The sequence below is a fragment of the Photinus pyralis genome, unplaced genomic scaffold, assembly GCF_008802855.1.
Source record: "Photinus pyralis isolate 1611_PpyrPB1 unplaced genomic scaffold, Ppyr1.3 Ppyr1.4_LG3b, whole genome shotgun sequence".
Taxonomy (NCBI): Eukaryota; Metazoa; Arthropoda; class Insecta; order Coleoptera; family Lampyridae; genus Photinus; species Photinus pyralis.
In genome coordinates, this window is record NW_022170510.1 from 20,481,478 (window position 1) to 20,498,653 (window position 17,176).

At 39.2% G+C, this 17,176-nt stretch overlaps 2 protein-coding genes across 2 annotated transcripts; one reads left to right on the forward strand and one right to left on the reverse strand.

Annotated features, from left to right (window-relative positions):
* Positions 1-7,205: 7,205 nt before the first annotated feature.
* On the reverse strand, positions 7,206-12,386 carry LOC116167150 (GDP-Man:Man(3)GlcNAc(2)-PP-Dol alpha-1,2-mannosyltransferase-like). Its single transcript, XM_031482391.1, has 5 exons — positions 12,250-12,386; positions 11,968-12,198; positions 11,689-11,921; positions 11,426-11,643; positions 7,206-7,999 (listed from the first exon to the last, which is right to left on the reverse strand). The coding sequence occupies exons 1-5, from the start codon at positions 12,270-12,272 to the stop codon at positions 7,256-7,258; spliced, it is 1,449 nt and encodes a 482-aa protein (XP_031338251.1). The 5' UTR covers positions 12,273-12,386; the 3' UTR covers positions 7,206-7,255.
* A 3,752-nt stretch (positions 12,387-16,138) lies between these two features.
* LOC116166643 (histone chaperone asf1-like) lies at positions 16,139-17,077 on the forward strand. The gene is made up of 4 exons (XM_031481670.1): positions 16,139-16,374; positions 16,422-16,537; positions 16,586-16,762; positions 16,809-17,077. Exons 1-4 carry the CDS (start codon positions 16,266-16,268, stop codon positions 16,995-16,997), a joined length of 591 nt encoding a protein of 196 aa, XP_031337530.1. The 5' UTR covers positions 16,139-16,265; the 3' UTR covers positions 16,998-17,077.
* Positions 17,078-17,176: the final 99 nt, after the last annotated feature.

The following is a 17,176-nucleotide window of genomic DNA, read 5'->3' on the forward strand; positions in this document are numbered from 1 at the left end:
TTAATAACAAATTTACCACCCAATTCCAGATACATCTCGATTTGGTTTTACCATCGAAGAAGTGCAAAACGAAGATAACGACAATAGTAGAAGGTGACGAGAATTCTCAGCAAGAAGCAACGAAAACGGCTCGAGAAAGTCGTCGAGAAGAAGAAGAGGAAGACAGGCGTAAGTCGTCGCGCGGGCAGCTCGTTGGGTTGCGATATATTTGCCTTCACCAGAAGTATCTGTGGTTAAAGTTTCAACAAAATATATTAATAAATAAGGAAGTTGACATTGCGCGCTCTGCGCATGCGCAGTTTAATTGTGAAGATTTTCCTTGGCTCTGGTGGTAGGGCTATACGCTACCGAATGCAAAAAGAACGAACTAAATATCTTGAAAACTGTAGGAGTAGTTAAGGCCTCGGACAGACCGGACTGACAGAGAAAGTGGCTGCAACAGCGCACCCAACTTCGTTGGAAAATGCGCTAGAAAGAGAGGGCGAAATCGGACGGTGACGAGCGGCCCTTTAAGATTAACAGTATCGCCGGATCAAAACGTAAACGTATATTTCTCGCTCGAGAGGCACAGAGGGACGATCCCAATGCCATCGGGTTCGAATCCTCGGGCTCGGATTCTGAGAGTAGCGACGAGTCCTTGAAAAAAGTGAAAGTAGATGAAGTACTGCTTGAGGCAGAGGTCGTGAACGGTACAAATGCTCCGATCGAAGATCAGGCAGGTAAGGCACCTTTAATGGTTCAGAAGAGGTGCCGCTTAAAGAAGCTAAGGTGGTGGAACGTAAGCCGGCAGCATTCGTGCCGGTCAATCGTTGGCGGTTATACAAAATGCAAGACTGAAACTGCCTATACTCGCAGAGGAACAGGAAATTATGGAGCAGATCAATCAGAACTGTTTCGTGGTGCTTGCGGGTGAAACTGGTAAGCATTTATTAAAGGGATAAGATAAACAATTTTTGCGTATTTTGTATGAAAATCCGTCTGTCTGTCGGAAGGTTTAGGATCTCAGCACTGAGACAATGTAGAAAATTGAAAAATTGAGGATGTAGCAGGATTGAAGAGTTGAGGGGACATTTGAATTTTCTATTTTATGGCTCTTGAGGCGAAGTGATTCCCTTTTGTAAAACGGTTGATACCATGTGAACACGAGCACAATTTATAACATGTAGAGCGCGAACTTCACTAATAATTACTTCAGCGTCGATGTGGGAACTGAACTTAAACACGCTTCTATTTAAGCAAACGGAAAGTTTCTAGAAAGTTCACGAGATCTCGAAAATTCCTGCATACCTGCCAAGTCTGCAAATCACATATCTTGCAAAGAACGCATTACGTCTTCTTTTGTTTCTTATCCTCGGTGACTTATCTTTTACGGCGCATCGATGGCGGCTGTTGGCGCCCCGGCCTCTGGGGTAGGTACTGACTATAATAGAAACAATCATTTCAAATTAAAGTTGATACTATTGTTCTGATTCGTTCTTCTGCATTTCGTATAAAAAGAGAGAGATAAAATTATGTTAGAAAAATACAATAAAATGAATTTCTTATGGGAATACGAGATGCAAGTAGGTAATCAATTTAAGGAGTCGTCCTTCAGTTTTTCTTTCATTATTTACTAAAATGAACAAAATACATGATATTCAAGCAATTTGTTTCCTAAATTTAGCAGTAAACAAACCTCTACAGAGGAGTCCCTTTGATAACGGTAGGTACTGTTTCGACCCACTTGAACCACGCGTATCTGATAATCTCTTTTTCTATTTCGGTGTCACAATGATGATTTTCTACGTTTTAAATAAATATGTGTAGGTATCAAATGATAAGGTACAAAGTCGTATTTTCACCATTTATATCAAAACACTAATGGCCACCCTCTTCGTGGTACATGCTGTGAACGCAGATGAGTACCTACTTTCTTACACCAACCTTTTTTAAGGTAACCCAAAACGCTCCAACATTTCCGCACTGACATGTTAATAATAATGGATTATTTTTTCTGAATTTCTGAAAAGAACCCCGGTAAACCTTTGAGGGATTTTCTGAACACATCTTCGGCAAGATTTGTGCTGTGTCAGCGAGAGAAGTTCATCTGACTTTTGACGGATAGTTGCTCCTTCCATGAAGGATGCAGAATATGATCGTTGGGATCAAAATAAGGACAGCATACAATCCTACTCAATTTCTGGTCCCCAGTCAGAAGCAGCCTGCAAATTTCATAAAAGCACTTCGCAATGATAGTTTCAAAGCCTCTCTTATAGATTACACTTATACCGATCAGGGACAAAAAAGACCTATTGTCCTTTACTTGGCAGGAAAGTTGTGTTTGCCACATCTATAAGGTGCTACGAGTATAAATTTGTGGCAAGGGAAGATGTGGTAAAACCTGAATTGTGCTGCAGCCACTAAGAGGCAGATTCTCGAATCATTTACCATCTTGGTAAACTACCAACAAGTAGCGAAGTCATTAGGTATTAGCCCTTCCGATATGGATATTGCTGTTATTGCTTTGGGAAATGTAAGTAAAATTGACGCTACCATCTAGATATAGATGGAGGTATGTCTCTTTTCCAATAACACACAGAAATTCATAAATCTTCGGAAGATTTTCTTGAATTTGGGTGTTGATGTGCGTAACGCGTTACCGGGTTGCGTATTGCCAATGTATTGTACAGCACAGAGCAGTCCTTTTCTGCAGTGCTCAATGCTTTGGCGATGGTATACGCAATAGGTAGTCTGCCAATCCATCCTTCGCTACAGATCACACTATAATGACGTTACCTACTTAATGTATACGCAGTATTTTGTAGTGGATGCGGTCGGCTCTCTATCGTTCATTGTACATAATGTACAACTTGTGTAGGCTGTCATGTCTCTTTAATAGTCAAATACGAACTGGTTTATTCACATTGAACATTGATACAATATGTACATAGACATTACAATACTTTAGTGTATGATTGGTTGCATACACCACATCTCCCTTATTTATAAAGAACATAATCATTTAGAGCAGGTGGTAGTCTAATTTGTCTTTTGCTTCTCTCGTCACTTGCACTTACACTTGGTTTAGAATGATCGCTATCCTTATTACTAATTACATTTTGATGTGAATCTAAATTGTCATCATCAAATTCATATACAAAATTTGAATAATACTTATCCTTATTTTCTACATTATTTGTGTGACATTGTCTAATATAAAATCTATTTCTAATTAACACCTTACCATCTAATGTCTGCACTTTGTAAGTTGTATTACTAGGTTTGTCTACTATTTTACCCTTTTCCATAGGCTTTTGGGTTTTAATTGATACCAAACGGCTGTGCCGATTTTAAAATCTTGTCTCGGTCTTACACCTTTACTATCATATTGCTTTTTGTTGTACGATTGAGAATTACTAATTTTCTGATTAAGTTTTGTGTTGTTAATTAATTTTGGATTTAACTTTGAATCAATTATTAACAAGTTGTCTCTGAGGTATCGGGACATTAAAATTTGAGATGGTGTATAACAATTGTAAACAGGAGTGTTACGGAAAGCTATAATAATGCTAGATAAATATCTTCATTATTTTCAGTTGATTTCTTAATTAATTTTTTTATTGTTTGAATGGTTCTCTCCGTTTGTACATTTGACTGTTGGTGATGCGGAGAGGATGTTATTGATAAAAAATTCCACTGTTTACTAAAATTTTGAAATTCAATGCCTGTGAATTTTTTTGCACTGTCGGAAACGACTATTTTTGGGATTCCATGTCTTGCAAAAATTGCTTTTAATTTGTTAATTATGTTACTAGATGTTAAGTTTTATGAAGATTCGAGATTTCTGGAAATTTTGAGTAGTAGTCTACTACAATTAGATAAATTTTACCAGATACTTCATATAAGTCAATGCCCACTTTTTGCCATGGTTTTTTAATTATTTCGTGTGAAATCATCGGTTCTTTTTTATTTGAGTTCGTGGTTGAGTTTTTTCTGACAAATTTTCTATGAATCTACCAACATGCGTGATAAAACCTAGGAATCTTTGTATGTCTTTTTTTATTTTTAGGTTGAGGCATATTTTTTATAGCATCAATTTTTTCTTCATCTATCATTATCCCTTCACTCGACCGAGGCACGTGGCGCAGTGGTCGCGCTCACCGATGCTATTCGGGAGGTTGTGGGTTCGAATCCCGCTGCCGACTGCTCTGTCTGGGGTTTTGTCAGGGGGTTTTCCTCAGACATACGTAGCTTCGCATAATGCTAGCATTATGTTGAAATCTACGAGGCAAATGCTGGAGCAGTACTCTCCCCCTCAGCACCCTAACTCCGTTCCCATCCCTAACTTTATCCATCCTTACAATCCCGTTCTCTGGCCGAAGAGGGCCAGGAAGCCCTGAGCAGCCCGCCTCCGGTATCTCTGTAGTCAGGGGTGCCGGAGGAATGAAACACGTTGGCCTTTTTCCTTTTTTTTTCCTTCACTCGAGAATTTATACCCTAAGTATTTAATTTCCCCTACTCCAAATCTACCACGAATTAAAAAATTGAACCAGTTATGAAATGAGGCAACCATGATTCAGCTATTAAATATCAGAGGTCGCAGCATGTTTTAAAATCGAAAGATAGTGAAGTATTACCTTTGTAGTAAATAAATTGTGCTGCCACATCGTGTCGAGTAGGTGGTACTATCTACTTACACAATTGGTTTGTCCAGGTAAACCGACAGTTAGCGTCACTTCGTGTATTTCGAACCTTGTTTAAATATTATCGGCAGGATAAGTTCTAGATAAAGTTATTGGGTAGATTTTCTGCAGTTATCAACATAACCCCAGGATATTGCGTCAAATTTCTAGTAAACTGGTGACGTTTTAAAAATTTGCGAAATTACCAACCGTACCTATACTAAATAGGAAGAAAGAAATTGAAGTATGTAAGTAGAAGTACGCAAATAGGTACATATACTATGTTTTCTTGAAGGATATAAGTAACCTATTTTACATTCCAAATGGATCAAGATTTTCTTGACTTATTCGAATCCGATGACGAAGAATTATTTGAGGTGATCTATCGTCGACCTAATATGATAAGACCTCGAAATTAGCAGTTCTTTTCATTGTACGCGGTGCATTTACATCACGATTTTAGTTCATGTTCAGAGTACAGTGACTTTATAGAGACAGTGGCGACAACAGGGTATCTCGTTTTTGATTGGTCGTTGGTTCCGGTCGCCATATTGGAGCTAAATTCCAAACTGGCCAATAGAAAACCTTCAAAACGACGCGGTACACTCCGTGCTATAATTATTAATTATACTGTTTTGACAGTGTCACCTGTAATTGTCACGGCTTCATGTTACTAGTTTACACTTTGCTTCTTGTATTTGCTTTATTTTACGTTTTCCGTCTCCAGTTTTATATAAACTCGATTTTTAAAGACGCATATAGTTTGGATTTATTACGATATTATAAGGTATGTAATCCGCTTAGTGTTTTTAGATGTAAAACTGTGCCTAACCTTACGACTGGTAATTGATGTAAAATTTTTTTCAGAAGCCCTAAATACCTAATGAGTTTAGATAGAAAACTGGTTAGAGAAGCAGCTTATCCGAAATTTAGCAGCAAATTCAATTGTGATCGTAAATACGCTTGAATTGGTTTCATGTTTGCTGGAGCACATGGAATATTGATCTCTTGTACTCCGTGGACTAGATCAACGTGTTTTGTCTTCCATTTAAGAGACTAAAGAAATACTTTTAAGTCTGGAAGGAGCAACACGCGACAGGGGACAAGAAGTGACAGAAGACACTGAAATGTCAAACACAATTTAATGATTATTTATATGTACATTTTGGATATTGCACCATATGTCATACTTATTATACCGTTTTCCATATACCCATACCATTTTGAATTTGGGAGGCATTTGTTTTCCCATAGGTTGTTCTGCAAAGCTTTAAACGATCATTTCTGCGCCGTTCGTTTTGAACAAGAATCTTTACTTAAATGAAACTGACATTTATTATTCTACGCTCACAATTTGACATGACAAGGTATATTGATCTTACAATCAATTTTTTAGCTCCAATATGGCGGATTATGATAAGTTGTCGCCACTGTCCTTATAAAGTCACTGTAATACAAATTTGTAACATTGCCGTTTCTATTCTGAGAAGGCCGTATTCTGTGCTTATTGTAAATTATGTCACCTTCAGCTGTTTGTAACTCAGGGTCAAGTGATTCTTGAATTTGGGTTTATTTGTCATCAATGTAGATGTTATTCCTATTTTGATTTGTTTGAGATTTTTTTTCGCTTGTGCAGAGGTATAGATGCCAAAGTGATAAAGATAGATAGCGGCATTCATCTCGAATTAAAACTTTAGTTTAGTCTGTTACTGTATACACGATCTTCAGATACCTTCTGGACTGGACGAAGTTGCGCGTAAATCGCGCTATTTAAATTTTAAAGTAATGTTTATTCCATAATCACAAATGAAACTTCGCGTGCTTTTCCCCCAACATGGTTCCTTCCTCGATTTATTTTTCCACTTTTTACATATCCGATTCGTGCGGTTGTTTCTTTTCAAACTCAATTAAAAAATGGCTAACCGAACTTTCACTGACGAACCGTTTTCTTTTTTAGGGAAATTTATCAAAAGATAAAAAATTGTCCTAATACGACGGTTTTGTCCGCCTGTTCCTCGTCTAAGTCGAGAACGAAAAGAGACAGCGATGTCAAACCTTCGCCAATCTATTTCTACGAGTTCAAGGATCAGTGCTATTGAATATGAACCGGATTAAAAGTCTGGTTTCCTAATGTGAGTAGTAGTGGCAAAAAATTCCCCTACTAAAAGTCGTATGCGATTCTTCGTATCTTCTTTCGTTACTTCCCAATGTGAATACGGGCCCCTGACCTGATCTTTACCAACGCTTCGACAATTAATTAATCTTCCCGCTCTCGCTGACGACTGGCACTGACCGCTACGACAGCTCAAAACGAATTGAAAATTCACTTACTAATCCCCCCTCCCTCTCTTACAATATTGGCAGTACTTCTCCAAGCGGCGTAGCTTCTTTCATTCACGACAAGGTGCGATTTAGCTGTACCTTACTTTCTCATGAACCTGAGCTAATCTAGCGCCAATAAAAGTCCCATTTGGTAGTGAAGATACTGCAATGTAATCAGAGAAAACTATAACAAACATGAATGGATTAGTAAAGCATATCAGGTTGGTATCGACACATTTTATTTTATTTATAAGAAGATTACCTAATTACAATTACTTAAATAATGGTTCGATCGCTCTTAAAAACTCATCCTGGAACTTCTTAGTAGAAAATCGATCGACGGACGCCCTCGCTCTCTCCCGCACGCCCGAAACTTCCGCCTCGCTCATATACAAAATGTATCTAATGACATGCGCGTACTCGTCGGCCGTAGTCGCGAGAAATCCGAGACGCGACCCCTCCGAAGTTTCTATGATGTCGAGCAGGGGGCCTCCGGATTTATGCGCGACCGTCAACAATCCGGCCGCCATCAGTTCGACGACCCCTATACCGAAATGCTCGTCGAGCATCGTGTGTATGCCGAGGTACGCGTTCGCGAACTCCTCCATCAGCTCCTCGTAGGTTATGTTCACGCGAAACTCGACGTTATTCTCCAAGCTCAGGTGCTTGCTCAAATCTTGCAGGTCCTTGACGCGCATCCTATCGTCCTCGTTACGACAGCTGCCGCACATTACCAGTATGACGTTCGCGAAGAGATCCTCCGGTATAATTTCGCGTAGTTCGTACAGCGCCTGTAACTGGAGGGGATGGTCTTTCTCCGGCCTAAATTGTGCCAGTGACAGTATGCGGATCTTTTGCAGGTGTTTGTTGCCGCGTTGGATTTTCTTGAGGTGATCGACTTCGCAAGGCGGATAAACCAGGTGCAGCGGCTGCGACCAGATGTTATTCAGATGTTCGAGGGTAAACGTCGAATTCACCAGGGTTACGTCGGAGCTCTGTCCCGCCCAGGAATACAGCTAAAAGTTTATCTTTTGTGAAAATCAGATGAAGTTATACGACAGTTCGAAAACTAGTATGTAGCGAGGTAATCTCTAATGATAGGTAGATCAATTTGTAAATGCGTTTGAAAACTTGGGGCGCTAGTGAATCGTGGGATATTTTGTAGGTGGTTCAGATTACAGGGTGATTTTATTAATTTTGCCGTTGTCGTTATCGAGGATGGTGTCACTCAAAAGAGAAAACGAAGGTGGTCGTTCGGAGAGAGTTGGTCACCTGGAAATTACCTCAATTTTTTGTGCGAAAATGTTACGTTGAACCTCGATCGAAGTTAAGTCATCCACCTGTAAATTGCCGTAGAGTGCGGTGAGCCGCCAGCGCAGTTAGATCGCCACACGTACTTTATTGCAGGGTGTAGTAATCAAGAGCGTATTATTTGCGGAAAAAATTGCATGCGCCTCGAAGTTTAGGTAGGTACCGGGTGACCCAATAGGACTGTTCCTCGGCCATATCTCGAGAACTGTTCGTCATATGACTTAGGGGAAAAAAATTATTGAGTAAATCCGTCGAATCGCGGGAAAATATTTCGAGTTCTAAAAATGACCACCAGAGGGCGTAACTGCCATCTTAAATTTTAAAATTGCATTCTTTTTCAATTTCGCATAATAAACTAAACATTCTGTTTTCACATTTTTAAAGAGAACCAGTTAATCTATCATTTTCGTAAAATTAAAAACTCAGTTATTTCAAAAACAAAGATGGCGTGGGGCGTTCAATTGTTTTTGTAATAACCTGCTTCTTAACCGTTTGACCGATTGTAAGAAATTTGGTATCGTTGAAAAGAGCATTCCTCGGGCAACAAGAATCAACCAAAATAGTTGTAGATTATCCGCCCGTAATCAAACGCCGGGTACCCGCCCAATCCCTGGATTGACCGTTTCTGCGACTGAATTATCTGGATCTTTCGAAATCACTTCGCCGACCTACACCAATAGCAAGGGGTAGCAACTTCTGGTGGCGCTCGAGACTAACCGTACCGACTACGGAAGATTCCAAAAGTTATTTAAAACTGAATTCATGTAATTGCAATTTAATATATTTTGGTAATTTAATTCAACTAATTTTACCATTCTAAGTAACCGCTTTGCGCGGACACTCGTGATACTTTACGGTTTAGAAACTATTACGTAAAATACGGACAATAGTGGACATTTTCACAAAAAACGGCTTGACCTTAAATTTCAGTCCCGGGTCTGTAACTACCCGAATGAATTTGCTCCTTTCATTATGAAGACACTGTATATGACGTACAGGGTGATCACCTTTATAGAGTATCCATAATTATTAGAATTAGTGCTCTTCTTGGGATCAAAATTTGAAAATATTCGGTCGCTTAAATAGATACAGGGGAAAATCAAAAAACTCTCAATTTCAGAATGACCCTACACTTTCTTAGTTAAAAGAGGTACAGAAAAAATGTTTGCTTATAATGATTGTTGAATAATCTGCCGTTTTCAAAGTAAGTATACGGGGTCAGGTAAAAAAGTTATCGGACCTAACTTAATTTTTTTAAATGAAGCACCCTATATATTTTAACATAAAAAAGATATATTAAATTCTTGTTTTCAAAATTATAACACGGATGATATTCAGAAAATTCAAACAATACCAAAAAATGTCACAAAAATGTTTTAATTTTTCAAAAATCTTTTTGAAGTAATAGGGAATGAACACCAAAAATAATTACGAGACACCTTCAAAGAAATCTACGTTCTAGACGTCAAGTCTCTTTTCGAGTGAAAACCGTAAAATCCCGATTTTTTCCCGTTCCCGTGGGAATTTCGGAAAGTGTTTTATATACTAACTCGGAAACCTTCGCGGGCATACATCCAACCAATGTTTCATCGCAAACGGATGAAATTATAACACGGATAATATTCAGAAAATTCAAACAGTACAAAAAAATTTCAAAGATTTTTTAATTTTTCAAAAATCTTTTTGAAGCAACAGCGAATGAATACCAAAAATAATTACGAGACACCTTCAAAGAAATCTACGTTCTAGACGTCAAGTCTCTTTTCGACTGAGAACCGTAAAATCCCGATTTTTCCCGTTCCCGTGGGAATTTCGGAGAGTGTTTTATGTACTAACTCAGAAACCTTCGCGGGCATACGTCCAACCAATGTTTCATCGCAATCGGATGAAGATTTCAATAGGCATAAAGATAGACAGATAGATGCACATTGAATTTTATTTAAGTAGACAATAGCAGATCCGACGAACGTTGTCTCACGGCGAACCTCGTACACATGACCTTCGTTTTCTAGATACAGTGTGTAAGTTTTGTTTTAAATCAATTTTTTATCAATTATTCAATCGACCTTTCAGTCGATTTAAATAAAATTTGGTAAGTTTATTTTTCGTCATAGGGGCCTTCCTTTGTTGGGAATAAAATAAATAAAAACCGATTAAAAAAAAAGCAAGCAAGTTTTGGCTGATAAATACGCTCTTAAAATCTTAGTAAGTACTCAAAGGTTGAATTACCCTGTATAAAACAGAGTCGTGTATGTTACACACGAGGTTACACACCATTTTGAATCAAACTGTATATAAAGATATTATTTGCAATATTGCATTTTATACGTTTAAATATGTCGGAATTTTCTAAAATGCGAAAAAAAGGAAATTTGATTCGGCTCAAAAAAACGCCAATATATTGATAAGTCTTTTTGTCAGTCAATTTCATGGTATAAGTTGGTAAAAATCGTACGCATCTTTAAACTCCGCTAGAGGGAGTATATTTCGCACAAATACCCCCAAAAATGGAGTATTTTACATTTGTACCTTCAGTTTTTGGTCGCAATACGGTTTTGCTTTTATTAGAGTAACCTACCATAAAAATTTCAATGAAATTACTCCACAAATAAAAAAGTTGTCTATTGCGCATGCGTAGTATGATTTTTAAGATTTTTTGATTTCGGGAAGATATACGCTCGGCTCCGGCGGCTACGCCGCCTCGCCTCGCTCAGATGTGGCCCCCTCAGGTCGTATAAAGAAAACCAAACACCCTGTATAAAAACTGGGTATCGCGATTGATTCCACATAAAAAAGTGCTCAAAGAAATCAATTATTTTTAATAATAAGAAAGTTATGGGGCATTACAGAAACCGACTAAATTGGAGAAGCGCCCCCTAGCGGCCAAACGATTAGAGATAGCTGAATTCTGTTTGCGTTAGTTTAAAATTGGGCCCCAGAGACTTAGGCCCATGTTTTCCTATCTCTTACAATAAAGGATGTCTCCATAAAGAAAGTGTCCAATTTGGACCACCCTGTACACTACTGCAAACAGACCAAGTTCGAAGGTAGAAGTAGCTAATGAGTCTCAAAAAGAGACCAGCGGGGTTATGTCTCACTACCTTACTCTTTTACAGTGTAGCTATACATACCGCTGCGAAAATCCGATAGTAGAACAACTTGCCAGCCGTCAGAAACGGGCTGCGGGCTATAGCGTTGCGATTATTATACATCGCGACACGATTCGACACACGTTTCAGCATATCCGTCGTGATTGTCGGATAGTGTAGGTAAGAGCCCGTCTTGCATCCGCCGACGTACTTAAACAACGGTAGCGTAAAAGTGTACCCCATCGTGTCGATTAAAATATCTACATTTCACGAATCAGCCGCCTTAAATCACGCTTTCACGTTACCTGGATTTAACAAGCTCAGCGCCTCGAAACCCAAATATAACGATCCCAAACTCTGGCACAGCAAAGTAAAATACGGGTACATCCGCGCCTCCAGCCATTTCCGTTTGTGCAAATAAATAAACTTGACGTTTTTCTCGAGGGTCACGTTCAGATTCTTCTGGACTTTCTCCACGATTTCTTGCGGCGTCGCTTCGACGTCCCCGGTATACACGTAGAACTCACAGTCGGGATACCTACGACAAACAATGGCGAGATATTCGGGGCTTCGTTTACACTTACTTGCGTTGCAGGCTCAACAAGCCCACCCACAGGACTTTCTCGCCACCGCCGCCCGCGTTACAATACGGGTGGAAGAGGCCGACGATTTGCTTCTCCGATTTCCTCCTCTGCTTCGCGGCTATGAATTTCCAGCGTAGAATGAAAAATACAAGCGGTAGACCGACGAGCGATAGCGTTATAAGGAATATTACGAAAGCGATTACAATTTTCGTAGAGTAGAGAAGCGACAACCTGAAAGAGTTGAGGTTAAAAACTTATTGATCCTCCGGAGGATCTACTTACATTATAGTGAAAAACGAAGGCATTTTTGTATATAAAAAATTCTTATAAATATAAAAATGGTCTTTTTAAAACCACATAATCAAAATATTTTTTGAAGTGGATCCAGCAGGCATGACAACATAATCATCTGATTACCACCATAAAAAAAATTAACTGAAGTAGGTACTATACAGGGTCGAGCAAAATTATAATGATTTACGCATGCAAAAAAAGGGACATTTTATTGAATATTAAATGGTGTAAGGATTATGACTTAGTTTATTCAGTCTTCTATAGATTCCTGAGATCTTTAATGAACCAAACGTCAAATTCGAATTTTTTTCGTACACGTATTTGATAAATTGTAGAGTTTTATTTGCTTAAGCATATGCTACACCAGGGGGTTTAAACCTTTATTTCCCTGACGCCCACTTTGGAACAACTTTCCTGGTCCGGCAGCAAATCATAGACATATGAGTATTACCTACATATTTCTATGCGGCAAACACGTGGTATTCATAAAGGCATACTCGGCCGCCATTTTAGTTTTGTTGATCTGGGCCAATTTAGCTGTTTTTATCGATTATTTATTTTCATTTTACATAAAATGGGTTCTACAAATAAAAATGATTTATTCCTCTAAACAGAGTTGGGGCGTGATTACATTTATCAATAGGTAGCAACCGTAATAAGTAAAGTACCTAATTAATTACATGTTAGAGCCAGTAATTGTAACTTCACTCTTTAAGTTCATTTTTTCCTTGTAATGAGAGCTCTAATTCCAGCTAAGACACTATAAATAAAAGGTAACTTCAGGGCCCTACTCCCAGCTTAGTATAATAATTTATCGAACCAAAATGGCGAACGAGTATGCCCTTTCATCAAGCCAAGCCAATTAGTGTTCTTAACTCCCAGATTCTACGCTAACTTGGCACTACAGAAACACAGAAATAAAATCAACACGCAACGTTTAAAAATGGCCACTAGATCTCTCGGTATCCTCTGTATGTGTTCATACCACATACAAACGTATAGGTAGTAGAAATTGGGCACAACTCTTCAGCACGACATGACAAATGAAGCGATACGTTACAAATTTATGCATATCTTTTCTGTACATTATAATATTATACGAAGGGTACATTGGAGGTACGCCACTGGTGAAGTAATGCAAACTAAACAAAACAAAATAGTTCTTGTGCACAGAGAAGATGATCGCCACAGCTTTTGCTCTCTTTGATTATATACCTACTAAATCAAAGAGTGCTTTTGACAGGATATTATCAATCCCCTTTGTTTCATAGTCTAAAGCAGGCCTTCCACGTGCATTCATTTCATCGAACTTGAACAGAATGTTGAAACACCAATTCCACGTTCGCACATGGTTCGTACAAATACTATACATCGGCTACGATTGTGCACGCAAAACCTCCTCTCCTCCCTCTCCTCTCCTTCTCCCTCTCCCTCATCCCTCTCCCTCGTCTCCGCCCTCTCCCTCTCCCTCTCTCCCTCTCCCTCTCTCCTCTCCCTCCCCATTCCCTCTCCTCTCCCTCTCCCCTCTCCCCTCTCCGTCTCCCTCTCCCTCTCTCCTCTCCCTCTCCTCTCCCTCTCCCCTCTCCCTCTCCCCCTCTCCCTCTCCCTACTCCATTCTCCCTCTCCCTTCTCCCTCTCCCTCCCCTCTCTCCCCTCCCTTCTTCCTCCTCTTTTCCCTCTCCTCTCCCCTCTCCCCTCCCTCTCCCTCTCCCTCCCCTCTCTCTCCCTCTCCCTCTGCTCCCTCTCCCTCTCCCTCTCCCTCTCCCTCTCCCTCTCCTTCTTACGCTCTCTCCCAACCAGCACTAAACGTATTTTTAGTGGCAACCGTTTTGCCAAACACGCGCGTTAATATCGTTAAATGTGCGTGAGCGACTCTAGGAAACGAAAAACAGGAAAATTCTTGAGTCATACTTTCTGGAAAGTACACGTGCAATCCACTTTCATTCCTTATCGTCGGTGACTGATCCTTTATCGACTGGAAGACCAAGAATAAAATCTTCCCTTCTGTGAATTGCATTCAGAGTTGTAGAATTTTCAAGAAATTTAAAAAGCCAAATTTTTACTTTTATTCACTAATTTCAACCAACTTAACCTCAATACCAAACAACTTAAAAATGTTTTAGAGTGACTGATACCGAAAATGAATAAAAAACAGTCGGAGGGTTGAGGATTGTAGGAGCTAGGGAAGCAATAACTGAAACTAGTCCTGAAGAAAAGGAGAAATAGAAAAAGATGTGAAACGAACGCGTAAGATAAAAATAAGTTTCGATTAAGCTTAAAAAGTAGTGTAATGTTCCTATAGGTCTCTCAAGCCGACACTGAAAACGTTGACTTACCCTATACCTATCGTTGGAAACTCTGGGAAAAAACTACGAGCACAGCCACCTACCTTTCACGTCGAAACTATGGACTTTTGCGGCACTTTTGAATTTGGATTGCAGTCGGCTCGACATGGATGGCACAAATGAACTCCTACGTTGTGTAATCGGACATAATCGAGAAAGGAATTAAATAAAAGACAGAACTTTTGTGCGTACGAAATGACAAGAACAAATAAATATATTACGCACAAAACAAGACCATACCAGGGAAACCTTCTACGGGACAAAAACCCCGGCATAGGTTACACAAATACATGAAATAAATCACCTACAGCAATAAAATGCAAGAGAAAATACACATAAATAAAACATCTCAAATTGTATGATAAAAATCAGATAAACAAATCAAATGCAATTAAACAAGTTCATAAAAACAAAATACACAAGACATCATAAATGCAGTGGAAAACATGATAAATGAATTCAGTACAAAAACACATTAAAATACCTGTACAATCAATTGAGCTAACACAACTCGTAAAATAATAAATTGCATGTACGTAGGAAACATGTATATGGTGTGGCTCTACTTCAGCCTTCCATTAACATAATTTTATTTAACACGAAAAGTACATGTGAGAATGCCAATAGCAAGTATTCATGTGAAAATCGATTATCGCTCAAGCAAAACATATTTTAAATACCTAGAGGAAATGTTAATGAGAGGGCCCCTACTCGCATTGCTAAGATGCTAAGAACTGCAATACGCGCGAGACGAGTAGGCAACAGATACAGCGAAAGATCGAACTGTATTACGAAAATCCCCTAATATTCGGCATCTGCGCAAAACGGTCGATGGTTATATACAGAGCATATCATATTTTTGTTTCAGAAGTAAAGGTGTGTTGCCTAACCATAAAAGTGGATTATCACAATAGGTTTATGCAAAAGAATTATGTATTTTAATGCTGTGTGTTATTTCTTTTATATAATTAATAATAATTTATATTTATTAATAATAAAAATTTTATTTATTTATGTTGGAACCGTTAAAACCAAAAAAACGACTGGAACCGGAACCGAACATTATTGAACCCTTAAAAAATAATTCTGTCTAAATAGTGCGGAACCGGAACCATTATTTCCTATGGGTTTCAAATCCTGCTCGCTGGGCTCCTAACCTGTAGAACTGAATGGATTTACCGCGTGATGAAGAATTTTATATTTGACAAGCAAGATTAGAACACTTTTTCTAGCAACTACTACGCACACTCTATGTATAGTTAAATATTCGCAACATTTCAAACGAAAACCTCGCACGTTAGATTATTTATGTGATGGAAGGCTCCAGAAATTAAATAACAGACCCAACTGTTAGGGGTTTTCGAAGTATTATGAACCTACAACTTATATGAAAAAGATCTTGTGACAGATGTACTGTACAATGTTTGCAGCGTCTAATACACAAACGCGTGTACACTCTGTACATTTATTTGATTTGTTTTATCAACCTGAAGTTAGCCAGTTGTACACATCTGACAGATGAACGCCAACTTCAACCTTATTACTTTTAGCGGGTAAACCTGCAGTTGAGGTTTGCTTGCTATTTGTCACCTCGCCTCTCATCAGTCCTTTGAAACATATCTGTTATTGCGCTAGGGGGCCCAACTTATTCCAGCTAAAATGGCAAAAGTGCAACTTTGCAACATAACAGTTATGGATAACCCCAGCCCCTTCTTAAACCCATTCCAGTTCGAAATCACATTCGAGTGCATCGAAGAACTGAAAGAGGGTAAGCCACAAGCGCGATTTCGTTGTTAGACGTAAGACTGTTTGCAGATTTGGAATGGAAGATGATCTACGTCGGATCGGCCGAAAGTGAAGAGTACGATCAGATCTTGGATTCGGTGTACGTGGGTCCCGTTCCCGAAGGAAAACACATGTTCGTCTTTCAGGTAGATCGCCGCTTTTGTCAGTAGGCGAAATGTATAATTGCGTTTTAGGCGGACCCTCCCGATGTCACGAGGATCCCGGAGAACGACGCGATCGGAGTCACCGTAGTCTTACTTACTTGTTCGTACCGAACGCAGGAATTTATCAGAGTAGGCTATTTTATCAATAACGAATATAGCGATTTAGAACTTAGAGAAAACGCCCCGAGTCCTCCGCAGTTCGATAAGGTGTGTAGGTGACGAGGTGTAGGCGGTGATTTGAGTGTTTTCGTAGGTTATTCGAAATATACTCGCATCCGAGCCGAGGGTCACCCGGTTTAAGATCAACTGGGAGGAATCGACGACGCAAGACGGTGCCACTAACTCCGAAGCGGGGTCTTCGTATACCGTCGATAATCCTCCCGTGCAAATACCGATACTGAATGAGAATTCCGACTCGTTAGCCACCATGGAATGTTCCTAATTTATGGTCTTTCAATTAAATTAAGTGCCTTTTATATTATTATGTGTATATTAGAATGAAATAAATTTAAAATTACCGAAGGTGATTAGTTTAAAAGGCTCCTAAACGTCTAATGGCGGTCGACCTAAGGGTGGGGGGCGTTAAGGTCGAGTTTTGCGCGGTCAGATCCGTAGTCAAAG